We start from the raw sequence: 21,503 nt of genomic DNA, 5'->3' as shown, positions 1-21,503 counted from the left end.
TGGTATGTTTGGACCATGATAGTTCATTGGTGAAGTGGACGCCAAGGAACTTGAAACTCTCGACCCGCTCCACTACAGCCCCATCGATGTTAATGGGGGCCTGTTTGGCTCTTCTTTTTGATCAGCTCCTTTGTCTTGCCCACATTGAGGGAGAGGTTGTTGTCCTGGCACCACACTGCTGACGTCCTCCCTATAGGCTGTCTCATCGTTGTTGGTGATCAGGCCTACCACTGTTGTGTCGTCAGCAAACTTATGATGGTGTTGGAGTCGTGTTTGGCCATGCAGTCGTGGGTGAACAGAGAATACAGGAGGGGACTAAGCCCAGTGTTAAGGATCAGCGTGGCAGATGTGTTGTTGTCTACTCTTACCACCTGAGTGCGGCCCGTCTGGAAGTCCAGGATCCAGTTGGAGAGGGAGGTGTTTAGTTCCAGAGTCCTTAGCTTAGTGATGAGCTTCGTGGGCACTATGGTGTTGAACGCTGAGCTGTAGTCAATGAACAGCATTCTCACATAGGTGTTCCTTTTGTCCAGGTGAGAAAGGGCGGTGTGGAGTGCGATTTAGATCGCGTCATCTATGGATCTGTTGGGGCGGTATGCGAATTGGAGTAGGTCAAGGGTGTCCGGGAGGATGCTGTTGATGTGAGCCATGACCAGCCTTTCAAAGCACTTCATGGCTACCGATGTGAGTGCCACGGGCGGTAATCATTTAGGCAGGTTACCTTCGCTTCCTTGGGAACAGGGACTATGATGGTCTGCTTGAAACATGTAGGTATTGCGGACTCGGTCAGGGAGAGGTTGAAAATGTCAGTGAAGACACTTGACAGTTGGTTCACGCATGCATTGAGTACATGTCCTGCTAATCCGTCTGGCCCAGCGGCTTTGTGAATGTTGACCTGTTTCAAGGTTTTGTTCACATCGGCTACCAAGAGCGTTATCACACAGTCATTCAGAACAGCTGGTGCTCTTCATGCCTCAGTGTTGCTTGCATCGAATGGAGCATAAAAGGCATTTAGCTTCTGGTAGGCTCGCGTCATTGGGCAGCTTGCGTCTGGGTTTCACTTTGTAGTCCGTAATAGTTTATCAAGCCCTGCCACATCCGACGAGCGTCAGAGTCGGTGTAGTAGGATTCAATCTTAATCCTGTATTGACGCTTTGCTTGTTTGATGGTTCGTCTGAGGGCATAGAGGGATTTCTTATAAGTGTCCGGATTAGTCTCCTGCTCCTTGAAAGCGGCAGCTCTAGCCTTTAGCTCGATGCGGATGTTGCCTGTAATCCATGGCTTCTGGTTGGGATATGTACTTACAGTCACTGTGGGGACAACGTCGTCGATGCACTTATTTATGAAGCCGATGACTGAGGTGATGTAGTCCTCAATGCCATTGGATGTATCCCAGAACATATTCCAGTCTGTGCTAGCAAAACAGTCCTGTAGTGTAGCCTCCACGTCATCTGACCACCTCCCTATTGAGCGAGTCACTGGTACTTCCTGCTTTAGTTTTTATTTGGAAGCAGGAATCAGGAGGATAGAATTATGGTCAGATTTTCCAAATGGGGGGCGGGGGAGAGCTTTGTATGCATCCCTGTGTGTGGAGTAAAGGTGGTCTAGGATTTTTTTTTCTCTGGTTGCAGATGTGACATGCTGGTAAAATTTGGTCAAACTGATTTAAGTTTGCCTGTATTAAAGTCCCCGGCCACTAGGAGCGCCGCTTCTGGTGGAGCATTTTCTTCTTTACTTATGGCCTTATAGAGTTGGCTGAGAGTGGGCTTAGTACCAGCTTTGTTCTGTGGTGGTAAATTGACGGCTACGAATAATATGGATGAGAACTCTCTTGGTAGATAGTGTGGCTACAGCTTATCATAAGGTACTCTACCTCAGGTGAGCAATACCTCGAGACTTCTTTAATATTAGATATCGCGCACCAGCTGTTATTGACAAATAGACACACACCCTCACCCCTCTTCTTACCAGAGGTGGCATCTCTGTTCTGCCGGTGCATGGAAAATCCTGCTAGCTCAATATTGTCCATATCGTCGTTCAGCCACGTCTCGGTACCATAAGATGGTACAGTTTTTGATATCCTGTTGGTAGGATAATCTTAATCGTAGGTCATCAATTTTCTTTTCCAATGATTGCACTTTAGCAAGAAGAACGGAAGGCAGTGGGAGTTTACTCGCTCGCCTACAGATTCTCAGGAGGCTGCCCGATCTGCGGCCCCTTTTCCTGCCTCTTTTCTTCACGCAAAAGGGTTGGATCTGGGCCTGTTCCAGTGAAAGCAGGATATTCTTCTCGTCAGACTTGTTAAAGGAAAAAGTTTATTCTGGTCCGTGGTGAGTAATCGCTGTTCTGATGTCCAGAAGTTATTTTCAGTCATAAGAGCAACATTATGTACACAATACATTAAGTTAATCCCATGACCCCGGATGATTGATCCCAGTTGTGGTTTTACATTTTTTGTTTTAACCCTATCCCAAACCTTAACCCTTACTGTAACCATTTGGAATGACTGCCTAAACTTCATGTTTTAACCTTATTCAAAACCTTAACCCTTAACTTCTAAATTTGACATTTGGATAAATTGAACCATACAGAGCAGCAGGAGCAACAGTAACACTTCAAAATGTGATGTTTGGAGAATGTGAATGAATGTCTAATGTCTAATTCATAACGCATCACCTCAAAACACCTTCTCAGATCAGACAGACCATGAATGCCCATTTGAATGTTCGCAAATGTCCTCCACACAGGCAAATAAACTACTTAATTGAATTTCCCACTAAGTAGATACAGTCTTAAATGGATACCATCTGACATTAAGACCCTACCACTCAAACGATGTCAGCTATGTTTAGTAACACTCAAGTCTAGTCATATGCATACTTGGGGAGAGAAACACCGCATCTGAAACGCCAGCTCCATTCTACTCCAGTGGTACATGACATTTTTTACAACACTCTAGATGTTGCTGGGGTAATACATAACTGTGTGTGTGTGCATGTGTGTTCAAGGAGTGGCTAGACACCTTCCCTAGCATCAACCTCTCTGTGTAATATGTAGTGAAATGGGGACGGCGTACCTGAAAGCAGCAGTTCCATGTTGCTATTGGTCAAGGTGACGTTAACCCTTCCCGTGGTGGAATTAAAGCTTGTGATACTCAGAGTCATTGGTTGTTTTCTTCCCTTGTAGTTGTATGAACCCTTCCAGATATAGTTAGGAGCAAAGACGTCATCAGGAACTGAAACAGGGCATAGAAAATATTGATTGTTAGAGGACCTTGGTTGTGCCTGAGGTTGGTTGAGCGGTTAAACCCACTGACCTCTGCAAACCCTGCCTACATGGGATCGAATCCCGGCCCCAACGGTCTTCACACTGTCTTCCCTTTATCCATCTCCCTGTTCATTTGTATCCATCATTTCAATAAAACATTTAAAAGTTTGGGGAAAGAGAGAATAAGAGGACCTTGGTTGAGTAAAAAAAATATCTTGAAATATACTACGACTTTACATTCCACCAAAACTACACTTTGGAGGTAAATTAAAATAAGTGAACTATCCCTTTAAATCCATACTGACCAGATATTGAGTGTCTGGCCGAATCACACATCTCAAACCCCTAAACTAATGCAAAGTTGAGGCCAACACTTATTAATACAGATCAATATACAGTGTGTGTCCTTGCACAGGGGTTGTTAAGTCACCGCTACACATGTATCCTCTGTATAACCTTCTATAAGTCTGTTTGATTCATGATTGATCAAATCGACAGTACTACTAGTGTTCACAGACACAGGCAGGGCCCCTGAGCTTTCACCCTCAGAGTATATCAAACTTGTAAATGACCTCCAAGCTTTTCAAAAACTTACTCCCTCTCCAAGTTTATCAATGTTAAACTTGTTATGAAGGCAGTGGAAGCTTCGGCATGGTTGAGCTGCTATCTCACGGCATCACGACAGATGACTCCATAGAAGAGAGATAGAGAGAGAGAGAGACATAGAGAGACAGAGAGGGAGAGACTGCCAGGCCGTGCTGCCCGGACATTTTATCGTCAAACTCACTCTCTCCATTCTTCATTAACTTCTCGTCCCTCAAGAGGGGCACTCAAGAATGCATTAAGGATACCAGTCCTTCTGAGGTGCTATTAGCGAAGCCGTCGAGCCAAATGAAGTTGTTCATATTCACTCTGTTGTGATTACGGATCTGACCCGCTGCTAACTGCCACATGTAATACTTTAGACAAGTACAGTCAGAGTAGTCTTTTTTATGGAATCAGAACACTGCTCTGATGACGCTACTGTAATGGGCTGTGTGTGTGTGTGTGTGTGTGTGTGTGTGGGGGGCTACTGTAATGATGTGCGTGTGTGTGTCGTGATAGCATTTCAGTCAGGCACTCACCATTCAGCTTGGGACTGGGCGTCCCTGCCACTGGCTTGATGGGCTTCTCTGAGAGTTTGGACCCAGCTGAGGTGATGGGAGACAAAAACAGCATTAGTAGTTCTACTACATATTTCACCTCAACTTCCCCCACGTGGGACTTTGAATCATGAATGAATGTGCTTCAGCACCACACATCAAGAGATAATGCAACTAACTCATTGATGGCGAATCCTCAATTCTATTGCGTGGTAATAGCATAGCCATATATTTAGAATTTGTAAATGTATGGCTCTGGATAATATTCCTTAATAAAACACGTACGGTGTGTTCTGTGATGTAAAAGTCAAGCATGGAATCTTCTGCTAGTTATAGTAAATCAAATCAAATCATAGTTTATTTGTCATATGCATGTGATACAGCGATGTGCACACAGTACAATGACATGCTTACTTGCAAGCTCTTCTCTTATGACAATTGCTAATAAAAGGTATAGAAAGGTGTACGAAGTAAGAAACACAGAAATAAGCACGCATGTGGTAATGCAGTAGAATGCGTTACGTGGCAGAGGGCCTCTACAGTTGACAGTGATGGTAAGTCACAGTGGTGGGGACAGGACTACTGCACAGGGCCAAATGACCAGTCCATCAAGGACAAGAAACCGATCCTGCGTCTCCAATGGTACCCTAGTCCTTATTTAGTGCACTACTTTTGGTCAAATTCAGTGTGCTAGATAGGGACTAGGGTGCCATTGGAGACGCAGACAGAAGCCTGATCCTGTTTGTCCAGTGGCATTATAGAAGCTAGAATAACACAAGATGCCGCATGCTGCAGTGGTAGCAGAACAGCCTTGCACAGTGGGAACTTCTCCCACAGCATTCCATGTCTCTCCCATCTGTTTGTGTTTGTAATTACTCTGGGGCCTGAGGTGCACAGCTGAACAACGCAGCAGTGGCGAGGACTGTGTCTGCACGTATGTGAAGTGTGCTCCGTACTATTGCAGCTGCAGTCATGACCTGCGGCACAAGAGAACCTCTGTCCTATATCAGCATATGCCATGCTACACACACAAGCACGCAAACAAATGGCTAAGGTTAGCATTGGGAGAAAGTTAGGGGGAACTTCACCCTGGAGTTCACCCTGGAGCCACACAGACACACACAAACAAACACACTGGCCATGTCGGCCTGTACCTCGACAAATGGGCATCTTCCCGGTCCAGGTACCGTCGGACTTGCAGATGCGGTGTTCCGAGCCCCCGGACAGGAAGAAGCCGGTCTGGCAGGAGTAGAGGAGGGTGTAGCCAAACCCTGGCAGATCCATCCCCATCACCTCCACATGGGCCGGGCTCTCTGGCTGCTTACACGAGTGGGCTGGGAGGGGGGAAAGACAGGGGGAGAGAGGGAGAAGGAGAGGGGGAGAAGAGAGAGATTGGGAAAGGTGGGAAAAGAGAGAGAGAGAGAGAGAGAGAGAGAGAGAGAAAGAAAGGGGGGGCAGAGAGACGAGCGACAGAGAAAGAGAGAAAAAAGGAGGAACAAAGAGAATAAGAGAGAGAGGTAGAGAAAGGGCAGAGAGAAAGAGCAAGAGAGACAGAGAGAGAAAGGGCAGATAGAGAGAGAGTGAGAGATGGGGCAGAGAGACAAAGGAGACAGAGAAAGAGAGAAAACAGAGGAACAAGGAGAGAATGAGAGGTGGAGAAAGAGCAGAGAGGGAGAGAGAGGGGGAGGGTTAGAGAGAGAAAGGAGACAGAGAAAGAGAAAAAAGGAGGATCAAAGAGAATGAGAGAGAGAGAGGTAGAGAAATGGGACAGAGTGAGAGAGTGAGAGAGAGAGGGCAGAGAGAGTGAGGGCAGAAAGAGAGAGAGGAAGAAAAAATTAAAGCGACATACTGCTATGGCTCTTCTCACCATCTGCCCTTTATGGAGTCATCATCAAAGCTCTGTTGAATTATTTTGTTTCCTTTTATATTGTTTTGCTGCACCTGCAAGTGACTGGATGCATGTACACTACTTCTGAACTGATTCACTGGCTTCTTAGAACACCCCCCCCAAACACAATGCATTATGCACTATAAAGACATCTGCTATGGCTGCACTGTGTGTGAATACAACTGGCTACTTTCTCAGGGATGGATGGTTGCATTCTACACAGTCTACAGAGATGGTCCGGAGTTGAGTTGAGCAACCCATAGAGGGTGAGACAGACACTGATGTGTTGTGGCAGACTGCACAGAGACAGAAAGAAGTGTGTGTGTACCTGTCAATGCCCCCCCAACCCATGAAAGATCAAACAGTAGGAGATGCTCAGTCATTCAGATAAGCCAGTGGACCACTATCATCCATCTTTGATCAAAAGGGACTGGGATTAGGTCTGTGGAGGGAGCAATGCTCCAACTAACCCACCAATGCTCTTTTATCTTTGGGTCTGTTTTGTTTGTGTGTGGAAGGTTTGTGTGTGTGTGTGTGTGTGTGTGTGTGTGTGTGTGTGTGTGTGTGTGTGTGTGTGTGTGTGTGTGTGTGTGTGTGTGGAAGGTTTGTGTGTGTGTGTGTGTGTGTGTGTGTGTGTGTGTGTGTGTGTGTGTGTGTGTGTGTGTGTGTGTGTGTGTGTGTGTGTGTGTGTGTGTGTGTGTGTGTGTGTGTGTCCAACACTGGAGGGGGTGGGGGAGTGAATCTTGTGGCAGATGAAAGATTGTAAGAGGTAATGGAGACTTATTTTGTGTTTGTTTTCTGAAATTCCAATATCAAAAAGACTATGAACATTAACTTTATATTACATTACACAGCATGAGTAATACTACAAATAGTGTACTTTATCAATATCACTTGTGTGACACTGGGTGTTGCCATTTCTTCACACATGATATTGGATCAGAAAATCAAACACTTGGCAGAATATAGGCTAATTACAAAAATAGTTAAATGTAGTTATGAGTGGAGATGCTTGGAGTGAATGAACTGCAATCTGTCGGCTTAGATTGGGAGCCATCTGTCAGTGCTCTCTAAGTCAGCCTCGTAACAAACTGGTTTAATGGAGTTCGCTTTGACTCTATCTTCCCATGGCTGGGCAGACAGACGTGCAGTGAAGAGAGAGAGAAAGAGAGAGAGTGCAGCCACCTCCACCCACAGTGAAGAGAGAGAGAGAAAGAGAGAGAGAGTGCAGCCACCTCCACCCACAGTGAAGAGAGAGAGAGAAAGAGAGAGAGAGTGCAGCCACCTCCACCCACAGTGAAGAGAGAGAGAGAAAGAGAGAGAGAGTGCAGCCACCTCCACCCACAGTGAAGAGAGAGAGAGAAAGAGAGAGAGAGTGCAGCCACCTCCACCCACAGTGAAGACAGAGAGAGAAAGAGAGAGTGCAGCCACCTCCACCCACAGTGAAGAGAGAGAGAGAAAGAGTGCAGCCACCTCCACCCAGAGTGAAGAGAGAGAGAAAGAGAGAGAGAGTGCAGCCACCTCCACCCACAGTGAAGAGAGAGAGAACGAGAGAGAGAGTGCAGCCACCTCCACCCACAGTGAAGAGAGAGAGAAAGAGAGAGAGAGTGCAGCCACCTCCACCCACAGTGCAGAGAGAGAAAGAGAGAGAGTGCAGCCACCTCCACCCACAGTGAAGACAGAGAGAGAAAGAGAGAGAGTGCAGCCACCTCCACCCACAGTGAAGAGAGAGAAAGAGAGAGAGAGTGCAGCCACCTCCACCCACAGTGAAGAGAGAGAGAGAGAGAGAGAGTGCAGCCACCTCCACCCACAGTGAAAGAGAGAGAAAGAGAGAGAGAGTGCAGCCACCTCCACCCACAGTGAAGAGAGAGAACGAGAGAGAGAGAGTGCAGCCACCTCCACCCACAGTGAAGAGAGAGAGAAAGAGAGAGAGAGTGCAGCCACCTCCACCCACAGTGAAGAGAGAGAACGAGAGAGAGAGAGTGCAGCCACCTCCACCCACAGTGAAGAGAGAGAGAGAAAGAGAGAGAGTGCAGCCACCTCCACCCACAGTGAAGACAGAGAGAGAAAGAGAGAGAGAGTGCAGCCACCTCCACCCACAGTGAAGAGAGAGAACAGTGAAGAGAGAGAGAGAGAGAGTGCAGCCACCTCCACCCACAGTGAAGAGAGAGAGAAAGAGAGAGAGAGTGCAGCCACCTCCACCCACAGTGAAGAGAGAGAACGAGAGAGAGAGAGTGCAGCCACCTCCACCCACAGTGAAGAGAGAAGAGAGAAAGAGAGAGAGAGTGCAGCCACCTCCACCCACAGTGAAGAGAGAGAGAGAAGAGAAAGAGAGAGAAAGAGAGAGAGAGAGAGAGAGTGCAGCCACCTCCACCCACAGTGAAAGAGAGAGAGAGAGAGAGAGTGCAGCCACCTCCACCCACAGTGAAGAGAGAGAGAAAGAGAGAGAGAGTGCAGCCACTTCCACCCACAGTGAAGAGAGAGAGAAAGAGAGAGAGAGTGCAGCCACCTCCACCCACAGTGAAGAGAGAGAGAAGAGAGAGAGAGAGTGCAGCCACCTCCACCCACAGTGAAGAGAGAGAGAAAGAGAGAGAGAGTGCAGCCACCTCCACCCACAGTGAAGAGAGAGAGAAAGAGAGAGAGAGTGCAGCCACCTCCACCCACAGTGAAGAGAGAGAAGAGAGAGAGAGAGTGCAGCCACCTCCACCCACAGTGAAGAGAGAGTGCAGCCACCTCCACCCACAGTGAAGAGAGAGAGAGAGAGTGCAGCCACCTCCACCCACAGTGCCACCTCCACCCACAAGAGAGAGAGAAGAGAGAGAGTGCAGCCACCTCCACCCACAGTGAAGAGAGAGAGAAAGAGAGAGAGAGTGCAGCCACCTCCACCCACAGTGAAGACAGAGAGAGAAAGAGAGAGAGAGTGCAGCCACCTCCACCCACAGTGAAGACAGAGAGAGAAAGAGAGAGAGAGTGCAGCCACCTCCACCCACAGTGAAGAGAGAGAGAGAGAGAAAGAGAGAGAGTGCAGCCACCTCCACCCACAGTGAAGAGAGAGAGAGAGAGAGAGAGTGCAGCCACCTCCACCCACAGTGAAGACAGAGAGAGAAAAGCCACCTCCACCCACAGTGAAGAGAGAGAAAGAGAGAGAGTGCAGCCACCTCCACCCACAGTGAAGAGAGAGAGAAGAGAGAGAGTGCAGCCACCTCCACCCACAGTGAAGACAGAGAGAGAAAGAGAGAGAGAGTGCAGCCACCTCCACCCACAGTGAAGAGAGAGAGAAGAGAGAGAGTGCAGCCACTTCCACCCACAGTGAAGAGAGAGAGAAAGAGAGAGAGAGTGCAGCCACCTCCACCCACAGTGAAGACAGAGAGAGAAAGAGAGAGAGAGTGCAGCCACCTCCACCCACAGTGAAGAGAGAGAGAGAAAGAGAGAGAGAGTGCAGCCACCTCCACCCACAGTGAAGACAGAGAGAGAAAGAGAGAGAGAGTGCAGCCACCTCCACCCACAGTGAAGACAGAGAGAAAGAGAGAGAGAGAGTGCAGCCACCTCCACCCACAGTGAAGACAGAGAGAGAAAGAGAGAGAGAGTGCAGCCACCTCCACCCACAGTGAAGAGAGAGAGAAAGAGAGAGAGTGCAGCCACCTCCACCCACAGTGAAGAGAGAGAGAAAGAGAGAGAGAGAGAGTGCAGCCACCTCCACCCACAGTGAAGAGAGAAAAGAGAGAGAGTGCAGCCACCTCCACCCACAGTGAAGACAGAGAGAGAAAGAGAGAGAGAGTGCAGCCACCTCCACCCACAGTGAAGAGAGAGAGAGAAAGAGAGAGAGTGCAGCCACCTCCACCCACAGTGAAGAGAGTGAGAAGTGAAGAGAGTGAGAGAGAGAGAGTGCAGCCACCTCCACCCACAGTGAAGAGAGAGAGAGAAAGAGAGAGAGAGTGCAGCCACCTCCACCCACAGTGAAGAGAGAGAGAAAGAGAGAGAGAGAAAGAGAGAGAGAGAGAGAGAAAGAGAGAGAGAGTGCAGCCACCTCCACCCACACATTTCTTATTCAATTTTATGCTGGAAATTATAGTCGTATTCATGACATTTCCTCATGCTATGCATTCATATCTACATTGCAGTAGGCTATATTTCCTTAAAGTATATAAACCATATTTTCACACCATTTCCTCATACTACTAACACTGCTCCCCAGTGCTCTAAATTACTCCAACTACTACTACTCCAACTGCAACTGCTACTACTCCAACTGCAATTGCTACTACGACTACAATTGAAGCTGCTACTACTACTACTACTATTGCCACTTCTACTACTTCTGCTGCTACTGCTATGACTGCTATTATTACTACTACTATTATTGCCGCAGTTACTACTACTACTTCTGCTGCTACTACTACTGCTACTACTACTACTACTGCAACTGCTACTGCTACTACTGCTATTACCACTGCAATTACTACTGCTGCTACTGCTCCTGCTACTTCAACTACTGCTACTACTCTTGCTACTGCTACTTCTGCTGCTACTACTACTGCTACTACAACTGCAACTGCTACTACTGCTACTACCACTGCTACTACTGCTACTGCTATGACTGCTATTAATACTACGACTACGATTATTGCCGCCGATACTACTACAACCACTGCTACTACTACTATTTCCACTGCTACTACTACTACTACTACTTTTGCCACTGCTACTGCTACTACAACTACTACTACTCCAACTGCACCTACTACTGCAACTGCTACTACTGCTACTACCACTGCTACTACTACTACTATTCCAACTGCAACTTCTACTATTGCAACTGCTACTACTGCTGCTATTGCCACTGCTACTACTACTACTATTCCAACTGCAACTTCTACTATTGCAACTGCTACTACTGCTACTACTACTACTGCTGCTGCTACTACTGCTTATATGACTACTACTACTGCAACTGCTTCTACTACTCTTGCTACTGCTACTACTACTTCTGCTGCTACTACTACTGCTACTACAACTTCTACTGCTACCACATCTACTACTACTTATACTACTGAAACTGCTACTAAAGCTGCAACTGCCACTACTGCTACTACTACTACTACAACTGCTACTACTACTACTACTGCTATTTCCACTGCTACTACTAGTGCTACTACTACTACGTGCTTCTACACCTGCATTGCTTGCTGTTTGGGGTTTTAGGCTGGGTTTCTGTACAGCACTTTGAGATATCAGCTGATGTACGAAGGGCTATATACATAAATTTGATTTGATTTGATTTGATTACTACTACTGCTATTACCACTGCTACTACTACTGCTGCTACAGCTCCTGCTACTTCAACTACTGCTGCTACTGCTTCTACTACTCTTGCTACTGCTACTGCTACTTCTGCTGCTACTGCTGCTACTACTACTACTACTGCTACTACTACTGCTGCTATGAGTACGACTACTACTTCTGCTGCTACTACTACTGCTACTACCACTGCTACTACCATTTCCACTGCTACTACTACTACCATTGCCACTGCTACTACTACTACCACTGCTGCTTCTACTACTACCACTGCCGCTGCTACTACTACTGCTACTACTACCATTGCCGCTGCTACTACTACTACTATTCCAACTGCAACTTCTACTATTGCAACTGCTACTACTGCTACTACTACTGCTTCTGCTGCTACTACTGCTTATACGACTACTACTACTGCAACTGCTTCTACTACTCTTGCTACTGCTACTACTACTTCTGCTGCTACCACTACTGCAACTTCTACTGCTACCACATCTACTGCTAATGCTACCACATCTACTACTACTACTACTGCTACTGCTATGACTATTGCTACTACTACTGCTGCTCCTGCTACTACATCTACTACTACTGCTTCTGCTGCTACTACTACTGATACTACTACTGCTACGAATACGACTACTATTGCCGCTGCTACTGCTACTACTACTACTACTTATACTAATGAAACTGCTACTACTGCTGCAACTGCCACTACTGCTACTACTACTACTACTACTACTACTACTGCTACTACTACTGCTACTGCTACTACTACTCCTCCAAATGCAACTGCTACTACTGCTATTACCACTGCTATTACTACTACTACTAATAATACTGCTACTAATACTGCTAATATTACTCCAAATGCAACTGCTACTACTGCTATTACCACTGCTACTACTACTACTACTACTGCTACTGCTCCTGCTACTTCAACTACTAATACTACTGCTACTACTGCTACTACTACTACTGCCACTGCTACTACTACTACTACTACTCCAACTGCAACTTCTACTACTGCAACTGCTACTATTGCTACTACTACTACTGCTACCACTGCTACTACTACTGCAACTTCTACTACTGCTACTACTACTGCTGCTGCTACTGTTACTACTACTCCAAATGCAACTGCTACTACTGCTATTACCACTGATAATAGTACTGCTGCTACTGCTCCTTCTACTTCAACTACTGCTTCTACTACTCTTGCTACTGCTACTACTGCTATTACCACTGCTAATACTACTGCTGCTACTGCTCCTGCTACATCAACTACTGATACTACTGCTTCTACTACTCTTTCTACCGCTACTACTACTTCTGCTGCTACTACTACTGCTACCACATCTACTGCTACTGCTACCACATCTACTACTAGTACTACTACTACTACTACTACTGCTACTACTATATCTACTACTACTACTGCTACGACTACTACTGCTACTACTACTACTCCAACTGTAATTTCTACTACTCCAACTGCTACTACTGCTACTACTGCTACCACTGCTACTACTACTGCAACTGCTACTACTGCTACTGCTACTACTACTACTCCAAATGCAACTGCTACTACTGCTATTACCACTGATAATACTACTGCTGCTACTGCTCCTTCTACTGCTTCTACTACTCTTGCTACTGCTACTACAACGTCTGCTGCTACTGCTACTACATCTACTACTACTACTACTACTACTGATGCTATGACTATGACTACTACTTCTGCTGCTACTACTACTGCTACTACTACTGCTGCTACTACTACAACTATTGCCGCTGCTACTACTACTACTACTACCGCTACTACTACTACTACTACTGCTACTATTGCCACTGCTACTACTACTATTACTACTACTTCAACTGCAACCTCTACTACTGCATCTGCTACTACTACTACTATGACTACTACTACTGCTACTGCTACTCCAACTGCAACTACTACTACTGCTATTACCACTGCCAATACTACTGCTGCTATTGCTCCTGCTACTTCAACTACTGCTTCTACTACTCTTGCTACTGCAACTACTGCTACTACAACGTCTGCTACTGCTACTGCTGCTACTACTACTGCTACCAGTACTGCTGCTACGACTACGACTACTACTTATGCTGCTACTATTACTGCTACTACTACTGCTACTGCTACTACTACTACTACTACTAGTACTACTACTACTTATGCTGCTACTACTACTGCTACCACTACTACTTCTGCTACTGCTAAGACTACTACTGCTACTACTACTGCTACTACTACTACTTCTGCTACTGCTACTGCTACTACTACTGCTGCTACTACTACTGCTACAACTACTACTGCTACTGCTACTACTACTATTACTACTACTACTACTATTACTAATACTACTGCTACTACTACTCCTACAACTACTACGACTGCTACTACTACCTCTTCTGCTGCTACTTCTACTATTATGTGCTATATTCTTGACAGTCAGTGATGCTGTCATTCGAAGCTGTGACTGTGTGAGAAACATAACAACAACACACAGTGACTTGGTTGGTAAAGTCACCCCTGTTCTGCCAACTGGCTTGACATACTCCCAGCCTACCTTGCTCCGTGAATCTTTAACAGTGTCAGTCTACTGGTCAGAGACCGAGAACATGGAGGGAGGTGGAGGGGTGGGTGCTTGGCCATGGTGTGACGCAAGAGTAAAGTGTGTGTGTGTACTGTATGTGTGTGTGTGGTGATGGGTGGAGAGAGGGAGACCGGCTGTATGGGGAGATAAGACTAGGGCCTGCCTTCCTCTCCTCCCTGGGATAGGTGACATAAAGAGAGAGAGAGACTAAGTGAGAGAAAGAGAGAGAGAGACTGATACAGAGAGAGACTAAGTGAGAGAAAGGACACCACCACCATCCTCTCTTTACCCGCCATCTCACCCCACCTGACCCAGCCTCACCCTATCCCCATGGAGGTAGCTGAGTGGGTAAGACTACCCTGAGGGTGACTGACGATCTGCATGAAATAGGATCAGTGTGTGGATGGCAGTGTCCCAAATGGCATCCTATCCCCTATACAGTGCACTACTTTTGGTTATAGGGTCACACACTGCCAAGCTTCATAGTCATATTTAATAACTGCCGCTTTGAAAATGAATTAACATGATTTGAAACATAGAGGTTTATTTTCTTCTCTCAGTCACAGCAGGTGAGCTGGGATGCTGGGACCCTGGGACATGAGGATTTTTAAGCCTTGAGACAATTGAGACATGGATTGTGTATGTGTGCCATTCAGAGGTTGAATGGGCAAGACAAAAGATTTAAGTGCCTTTGAACAGGGTATGGTAGAACAGGCGCACCAGTTTGTGTGAAGAACTGCAACACTGCTGGGTTTTTCACACTCAACAGTTTCCAGCGTGTATCAAGAATGGTCCACCACTCAAAGGACATCCAGCCAACTTGACACAACTGTGGGAAGCATTAGAGTCAACATCCAGCATCCCTGTGGAATGCTTTCGACACCTTGAAGAGTCCCTGCCCTGACAAATAGAGACTGCAACTCAATATTAGAAAGGTGTTCCACAGGGATGCTGTGACACAGAGAAAAGAAAATGACCCTCTATGTTTCAAATCCTGTGAATTCATTTTAAAGTGGCAGTTATTAAATATGACTATGAAGCTTAGCAGATTGTGCCACTATCATTTAAACAGTAATGAAGCCTTTGGATCGTTATAGCAGGCGCTAACTTTGCTAGTTGGAGATAGTTCTGCCATGATCCTTCTGAGAGCCTTGTTACCTAGGAAACAGCGAACTGCTCATATTCAAGCGAAACTCGTTCAAAAGACCTGCATTTAATCGCCTGTAAGACTCCTACGCCTGACATACGATATAAGCCACCCTCACTGGACCTCAATACAGCAGAACCATGACAAACTAGTCTGGTTAGGACCACATCACATGTATTTCTCACTCTCTGTCTACAGAGGGACAGTCGGGGGTGTGACCGGGCGTCATAAAGGGACAGTCGGGGGTGTGACCGGGCATCATAAAGGGACAGTCGGGGTGTGACCGGGCGTCATAGAGAGACAGTAGGGGGTGTGACCGGGCGTCATAAAGGGACAGTCGGGGGTGTGACCGGGCGTCATAGAGAGACAGTAGGGGGTGTGACCGGGCGTCATAAAGGGACAGTCGGGGGGTGTGACCGGGCGTCATAGAGAGACAGTAGGGGTGTGACCGGGCGTCATAAAGGGACAGTTGGGGGTGTGACCGGGCGTCATAGAGAGACAGTAGGGGGTGTGACCGGGCGTCATAGAGGGACAGTAGGGGTGTGACCGGGTGTCATAGAGGGACAGTAGGGGTGTGACCGGGCGTCATAAAGGGACAGTCGGGGTGTGACCGGGCGTCATAAAGGGACAGTCGGGGTGTGACCGGGCGTCATAGAGAGACAGTAGGGGGTGTGACCGGGCGTCATAAAGGGACAGTCGGGGGTGTGACCGGGCGTCATAGAGAGACAGTAGGGGTGTGACCGGGCGTCATAAAGGGACAGTCGGGGTGTGACCGGGCGTCATAGAGAGACAGTAGGGGGTGTGACCGGGCGTCATAAAGGGACAGTTGGGGGTGTGACCGGGCGTCATAGAGAGACAGTAGGGGTGTGACCGGGCGTCATAGAGGGACAGTAGGGGGTGTGACCGGGTGTCATAGAGGGACAGTAGGGGGTGTGACCGGGCGTCATAGAGGGACAGTAGGGGGTGTGACCGGGCGTCATAGAGGGACATTAGGGGGTGTGACCGGGCGTCATAGAGGGACAGTAGGGGGTGTGACCGGGTGTCATAGAGGGACAGTAGGGGGTGTGACCGGGCGTCATAGAGGGACATTAGGGGGTGTGACCGGGCGTCATAAAGGGACAGTCGGGGGTGTGACCGGGCGTCATAGAGAGACAGTAGGGGTGTGACCGGGCGTCATAGAGGGACAGTAGGGGGTGTGACCGGGTGTCATAGAGGGACAGTAGGGGGTGTGACCGGGCATCATAGAGGGACAGTAGGGGGGTGTGACCGGGCGTCATAGAGGGACATTAGGGGTGTGACCGGGCGTCATAGAGGGACAGTAGGGGGTGTGACCGGTTGTCATAAAGGGACAGTCGGGGTGTGACCGGGCGTCATAGAGAGACAGTAGGGGGTGTGACCGGGCGTCATAGAGGGACATTAGGGGTGTGACCGGGCGTCATAGAGGGACAGTAGGGGGTGTGACCGGGTGTCATAGAGGGACAGTAGGGGGTGTGACCGGGCATCATAGAGGGACATTAGGGGGTGTGACCGGGCATCATAAAGGGACAGTCGGGGTGTGACCGGGCGTCATAGAGAGACAGTAGGGGGTGTGACCGGGCGTCATAGAGGGACAGTAGGGGGTGTGACCGGGTGTCATAGAGGGACAGTAGGGGGTGTGACCGGGCGTCATAGAGGGACAGTAGGGGGTGTGACCGGGCGTCATAGAGGGATATTAGGGGTGTGACCGGGCGTCATAGAGGGACAGTAGGGGTGTGACCGGTTGTCATAGAGGGACAGTAGGGGGTGTGACCGGGCATCATAGAGGGACATTAGGGGTGTGACCGGGCGTCATAGAGGGACAGTAGGGGGTGTGACCGGTTGTCATAAAGGGACAGTCGGGGTGTGACCGGGCGTCATAGAGAGACAGTAGGGGGTGTGACCGGGCGTCATAGAGGGACAGTAGGGGGGTGTGACCGGGTGTCATAGAGGGACAGTAGGGGGTGTGACCGGGCGTCATAGAGGGACATTAGGGGTGTGACCGGGCGTCATAGAGGGACAGTAGGGGTGTGACCGGTTGTCATAGAGGGACATTAGGGGTGTGACCGGGTGTCATAGAGGGACAGTAGGGGGTGTGACCGGGCATCATAGAGGGACATTAGGGGTGTGACCGGGCGTCATAGAGGGACAGTAGGGGGTGTGACCGGGCGTCATAGAGGGACAGTAGGGGGTGTGACCGGGTGTCATAGAGGGACAGTAGGGGGTGTGACCGGGCATCATAGAGGGACATTAGGGGGTGTGACCGGGCGTCATAGAGGGACAGTAGGGGGTGTGACCGGGCGTCATAGAGGGACAGTAGGGGGTGTGACCGGGTGTCATAGAGGGACAGTAGGGGGTGTGACCGGGCATCATAGAGGGACAGTAGGGGGGTGTGACCGGGCGTCATAAAGGAACAGTAGGTGCTGTAATGTGACTCACGGATGCACTCTGGTTGGGAGCCGCTCCAGGTAAGGTCAGCCTGACACAGCCGGGTGGTGGAGCCCTGGAGCAGGTGACCCGGCTGGCACTGGAACGCCACCATGCTGCCCACCTGTGTTAGAGTAGAAACACACAGGTGAGTGCACCCGCATTTACAATAGGGACAGAAGTATAGAAACACACACACCACTTGGTTAGGATCTACAGTATGTAGTTATAGTACCAATGACATAAAGAGTAGTTTACACTTTTACATTCACACTAATCTCAGATGTTTATAATGATTAAAAAGAGACTTGGAATAGCAGTGCTTTCATTCAAAGGCCAGTTTGATATCAAATGTTGATTTTGATATCAATCTTGATTTTGATATCAAACAAAGGCTGTGTGGACAGATGTACACGTCAAATATTGAATCCCTGTGAAAGGTTTTATTTAAACAGCATAAGGTTACATCAAACAACACGTTCCCTGGTTCTTTTCTGTCTGTCTGTCTGCTCGCCTGTCTGTCTGCCACAGACTGATCATTGATCACTAATGTCTTTTCACAGAGCGACATATCAGGTAAGCTCTTGTCAGCTCTTGTCAGCTCTTGTCAGCTCTTGTCAGCTCTTGTCAGCTCTTGTCAGCTCTTGTCAGCTCTTGTCAGCTCTTTTCAGCTCTTGTCAGCTCTTGTCAGCTCTTGTCAGCTCTTGTCAGCTCTTGTCAGCTCTTGTCAGCTCTTTTCAGCTCTTGTCAGCTCTTGTCAGCTCTTGTCAGCTCTTGTCAGCTCTTGTCAGCTCTTGTCAGCTCTTGTCAGCTCTTGTCAGCTCTTGTCAGCTCTTGTCAGCTCTTGTCAGCTCTTGTCAGCTCTTGTCAGCTCTTTTCAGCTCTCTCAGCCTTCCCCATCTTTGCTTGCATTTGTGCGTGTGTGTGTATGTCCATGCGCAAATCTGTGTGTGTGTGTGTAGAAGAATGTGTGTGTATGTCCATGCGCAAATCTGTGTGTCTGTGTCTGTGTGCTCATCTCAGTGTGTGTGTGTGTAGAAGAATGTGTGTGTATGTTAATGCGTAAATCTGTGTGTGTGTGTCTGTGTGCTCATCTCAGTGTGTGTGTGTGTGTAGAAGAATGTGTGTGTATGTGAATGCGTAAATCTGTGTATGTGTCTGTGTGCTCATCTGTGTGTGTGTGACATTAAACCAAGTGACAGTCAGGGGAGTGAAATATGAAAACGTGTCATGGAATGACACAGTGGCTTCACACATTAATTGATTAACACGTCGTCCCCGGGACTGGAACATGGTCTAACGAGTAATAGACACAGGGCCTTATCTCTGGAATACAATATCTCCTTCACTCTACTTCAATATCATTAGGCCGAAGCCAGCACGTCCCCCTCCCTCCCTCCCTCCCTCCCTCCCTCCCTCCCTCCCTCCCTCCCTCCCTCCCTCCCTCCCTCCCTCCCTCCCTCCCTCCCTCCCTCTCCCTCCCTCCCTCCCTCCCTCCCTCCCTCCCTCCCTCCCTCCCTCTCTCTGTCTCTCTCTCTCTCTATATATATATATATATATTCAAATGAGACAAATGATTAATGGGTGTGAAAAGCCTGATATTTCATTGTTCTCTCTGTAGCCTGGGCATGACTTGACCCCAAACTTTACATTAAGGCTTGAATTCTTAATGCCAGTGCATTTGGGCAAGAACCCTCACCCGTACTCCTCCTCCTTCCTCGCACTCCTCCTCCTCCCTCTCCCTCCTTGTCCCCTGGATTTTTTCCCCGTAAAGTTATTTCATGGCAAGAGCCCTGACACACTTCTCCTCCCCCTTCCTCCCTCCTCCTCCTCCTCCCTTTCACTCCATGTCCCCTAGCGAAAATATTTGTAAACTTAATTCACGCTGCAAAAAGCAGCAGTTCTTTTCCATGTCTTAACTTAATGAGGAGGAGCTACTGAAATAGCAGGGAGGGATAACTGTCCCCCTCTCACCCCCCCTTCTGTCATCTGTGTGTTATTTTTTGTGTGTTGATTTTTACGGTGGAATAGTAACTCTGCATGTATCATGTATTTATCCCACCAACGTAACCCTGAACACAGTATAATGCACTAGTGTTTACAGGTACGTCTAGAATAGATTGGTCGTTTCGTACATTCTGCCCTAGATGCATTCTATCTAATACACTGTGTATGATGCAACAGCACCACAGGCGAGAAGGTGAACACTGTGGTGTCTTTGCCTACATTCTGCTCTTCACTTTTATGCCATTTGATATTTGCTAACTTTCTTTTTGATTCCAAATTAGAGGCTAGCAAATGAGCAGCAAATGTGCAGCAAATGTGTCTCCTTTTTCCCAAACAAATCAATGAGATTTGCGGTACAGTTTTACCCTGTTTATCACTCCTAGCAACGTAAACACAGCTCTGTTGGTGGGGGAAAGTCGTAGCGTTTTAAGGCTCATTAGGGACATGAAACGGAGGGAGGACTGCTCGTGTTCGCAGTTCATGCTGTGTAGAAACCCTAGGACTCCAGCATAGTAAGAAGCAAAACACACACACACACACACACACACACACACACACACACACACACACACACACACACACACACACACGCACACACGCACACACGCACACACACGCACACACACGCCCACACACACACGTGCTTGTGCACACATACACACACATAAATAAAACACAAAGGAAAATGAAACCTTGTAATCACAAACATAGTTTCTATTCTCAGCAGCTATCCTGTTTTCTGGTTGGCTGGTGATATTTCTAAAACAGTAATGGACAACAGGGTAAGGTGTTTCATAGCTTTTTTTTGTTCTTTAACATTCCTGTGAAATATCCACAATCACCATCCTTATCACCATGATTGACATGACATCATCATCATTGACATTCATATTGTCACGGTCATTATGGTCTCTGTTCAGACAAAACATGCAGAGATCTCAAGTTTAAACAACTCAAATACCAGATGGAATTTGCCTGTAAGTAATGAACATATTCATAGTCTCATTTCATTAGCCAAAGAAAACTTATTTTGAAAAAATGATGTTATGTGACTTTGTCTAGCAAGAGCATTGTCCCTAAACCAATGTTTTGCCATTCGGCCACAATTCATTATTCTTGGGATATTCTTTTTTTTTACCTATAGTGTTATGGCTTTGTCCAGAAGGTATGAGACTACATGAGCTTGGTGTGTGAATGAGAGACTTGTATTACAACCACTTTATTTCTCCAATGTATTTCTCCATTCCTCTACGGCTGGCCATGCTTTCTTCCTGGCTACCTCAACCCCGGCTAACAGCTCCGCACCCCCCGCAGCTACTTGCCCAAGCCTCCGCAGCTTCTCCTTCACCCAAATCCAGATAGCAGATGTTCTGAAAGAGCTGCAAAACCTAGACCCGTACAAATCAGCTGGGCTTAACAATCTGGACCCTCTATTTTTGAAACTATCTGCCGCCATTGTTGCAACCCCCATTACCAGCCTGTTCAACCTTTCTTTTGTATCGTCCGAGATCCCTAAAGATTGAAAGCTGCCATGGTCATCCCCTCTTCAAAGGGGGTGACACTCTAGACCCAAACTGTTATAGACCTACAGTATATCCACCCTGCCCTGCCTTTCTAAAGTCTTCGAAAGCCAAGCTAATAAACAGATCACTGACCATTTCGAATCCCACCGTACCTTCTCTGCTGTGCAA

General features: G+C 47.7%; 1 protein-coding gene across 1 annotated transcript in view; it reads right to left on the bottom strand.

The window, feature by feature from the left end:
* LOC121841470 (CUB and sushi domain-containing protein 3-like) overlaps positions 1 to 21,503 on the bottom strand; it is a 633,380-nt gene that overhangs the window by 5,833 nt on the left and 606,044 nt on the right. The window contains exons 64-67 of the mRNA XM_042310031.1: positions 17,818 to 17,929; positions 5,561 to 5,740; positions 4,389 to 4,454; positions 3,074 to 3,232 (exon numbers count right to left, since the gene is read on the bottom strand). Coding sequence (XP_042165965.1) covers positions 3,074 to 3,232; positions 4,389 to 4,454; positions 5,561 to 5,740; positions 17,818 to 17,929 — 517 coding nt within the window. The remainder of the gene's footprint in view (positions 1 to 3,073; positions 3,233 to 4,388; positions 4,455 to 5,560; positions 5,741 to 17,817; positions 17,930 to 21,503) is intronic.

Source organism: Oncorhynchus tshawytscha, linkage group LG31 (genome assembly GCF_018296145.1).
Source record: "Oncorhynchus tshawytscha isolate Ot180627B linkage group LG31, Otsh_v2.0, whole genome shotgun sequence".
NCBI classification, from domain to species: domain Eukaryota; kingdom Metazoa; phylum Chordata; class Actinopteri; order Salmoniformes; family Salmonidae; genus Oncorhynchus; species Oncorhynchus tshawytscha.
Note: the sequence above shows the minus strand (reverse complement) of the source record. Positions and strands in the feature narration are given on the sequence as shown.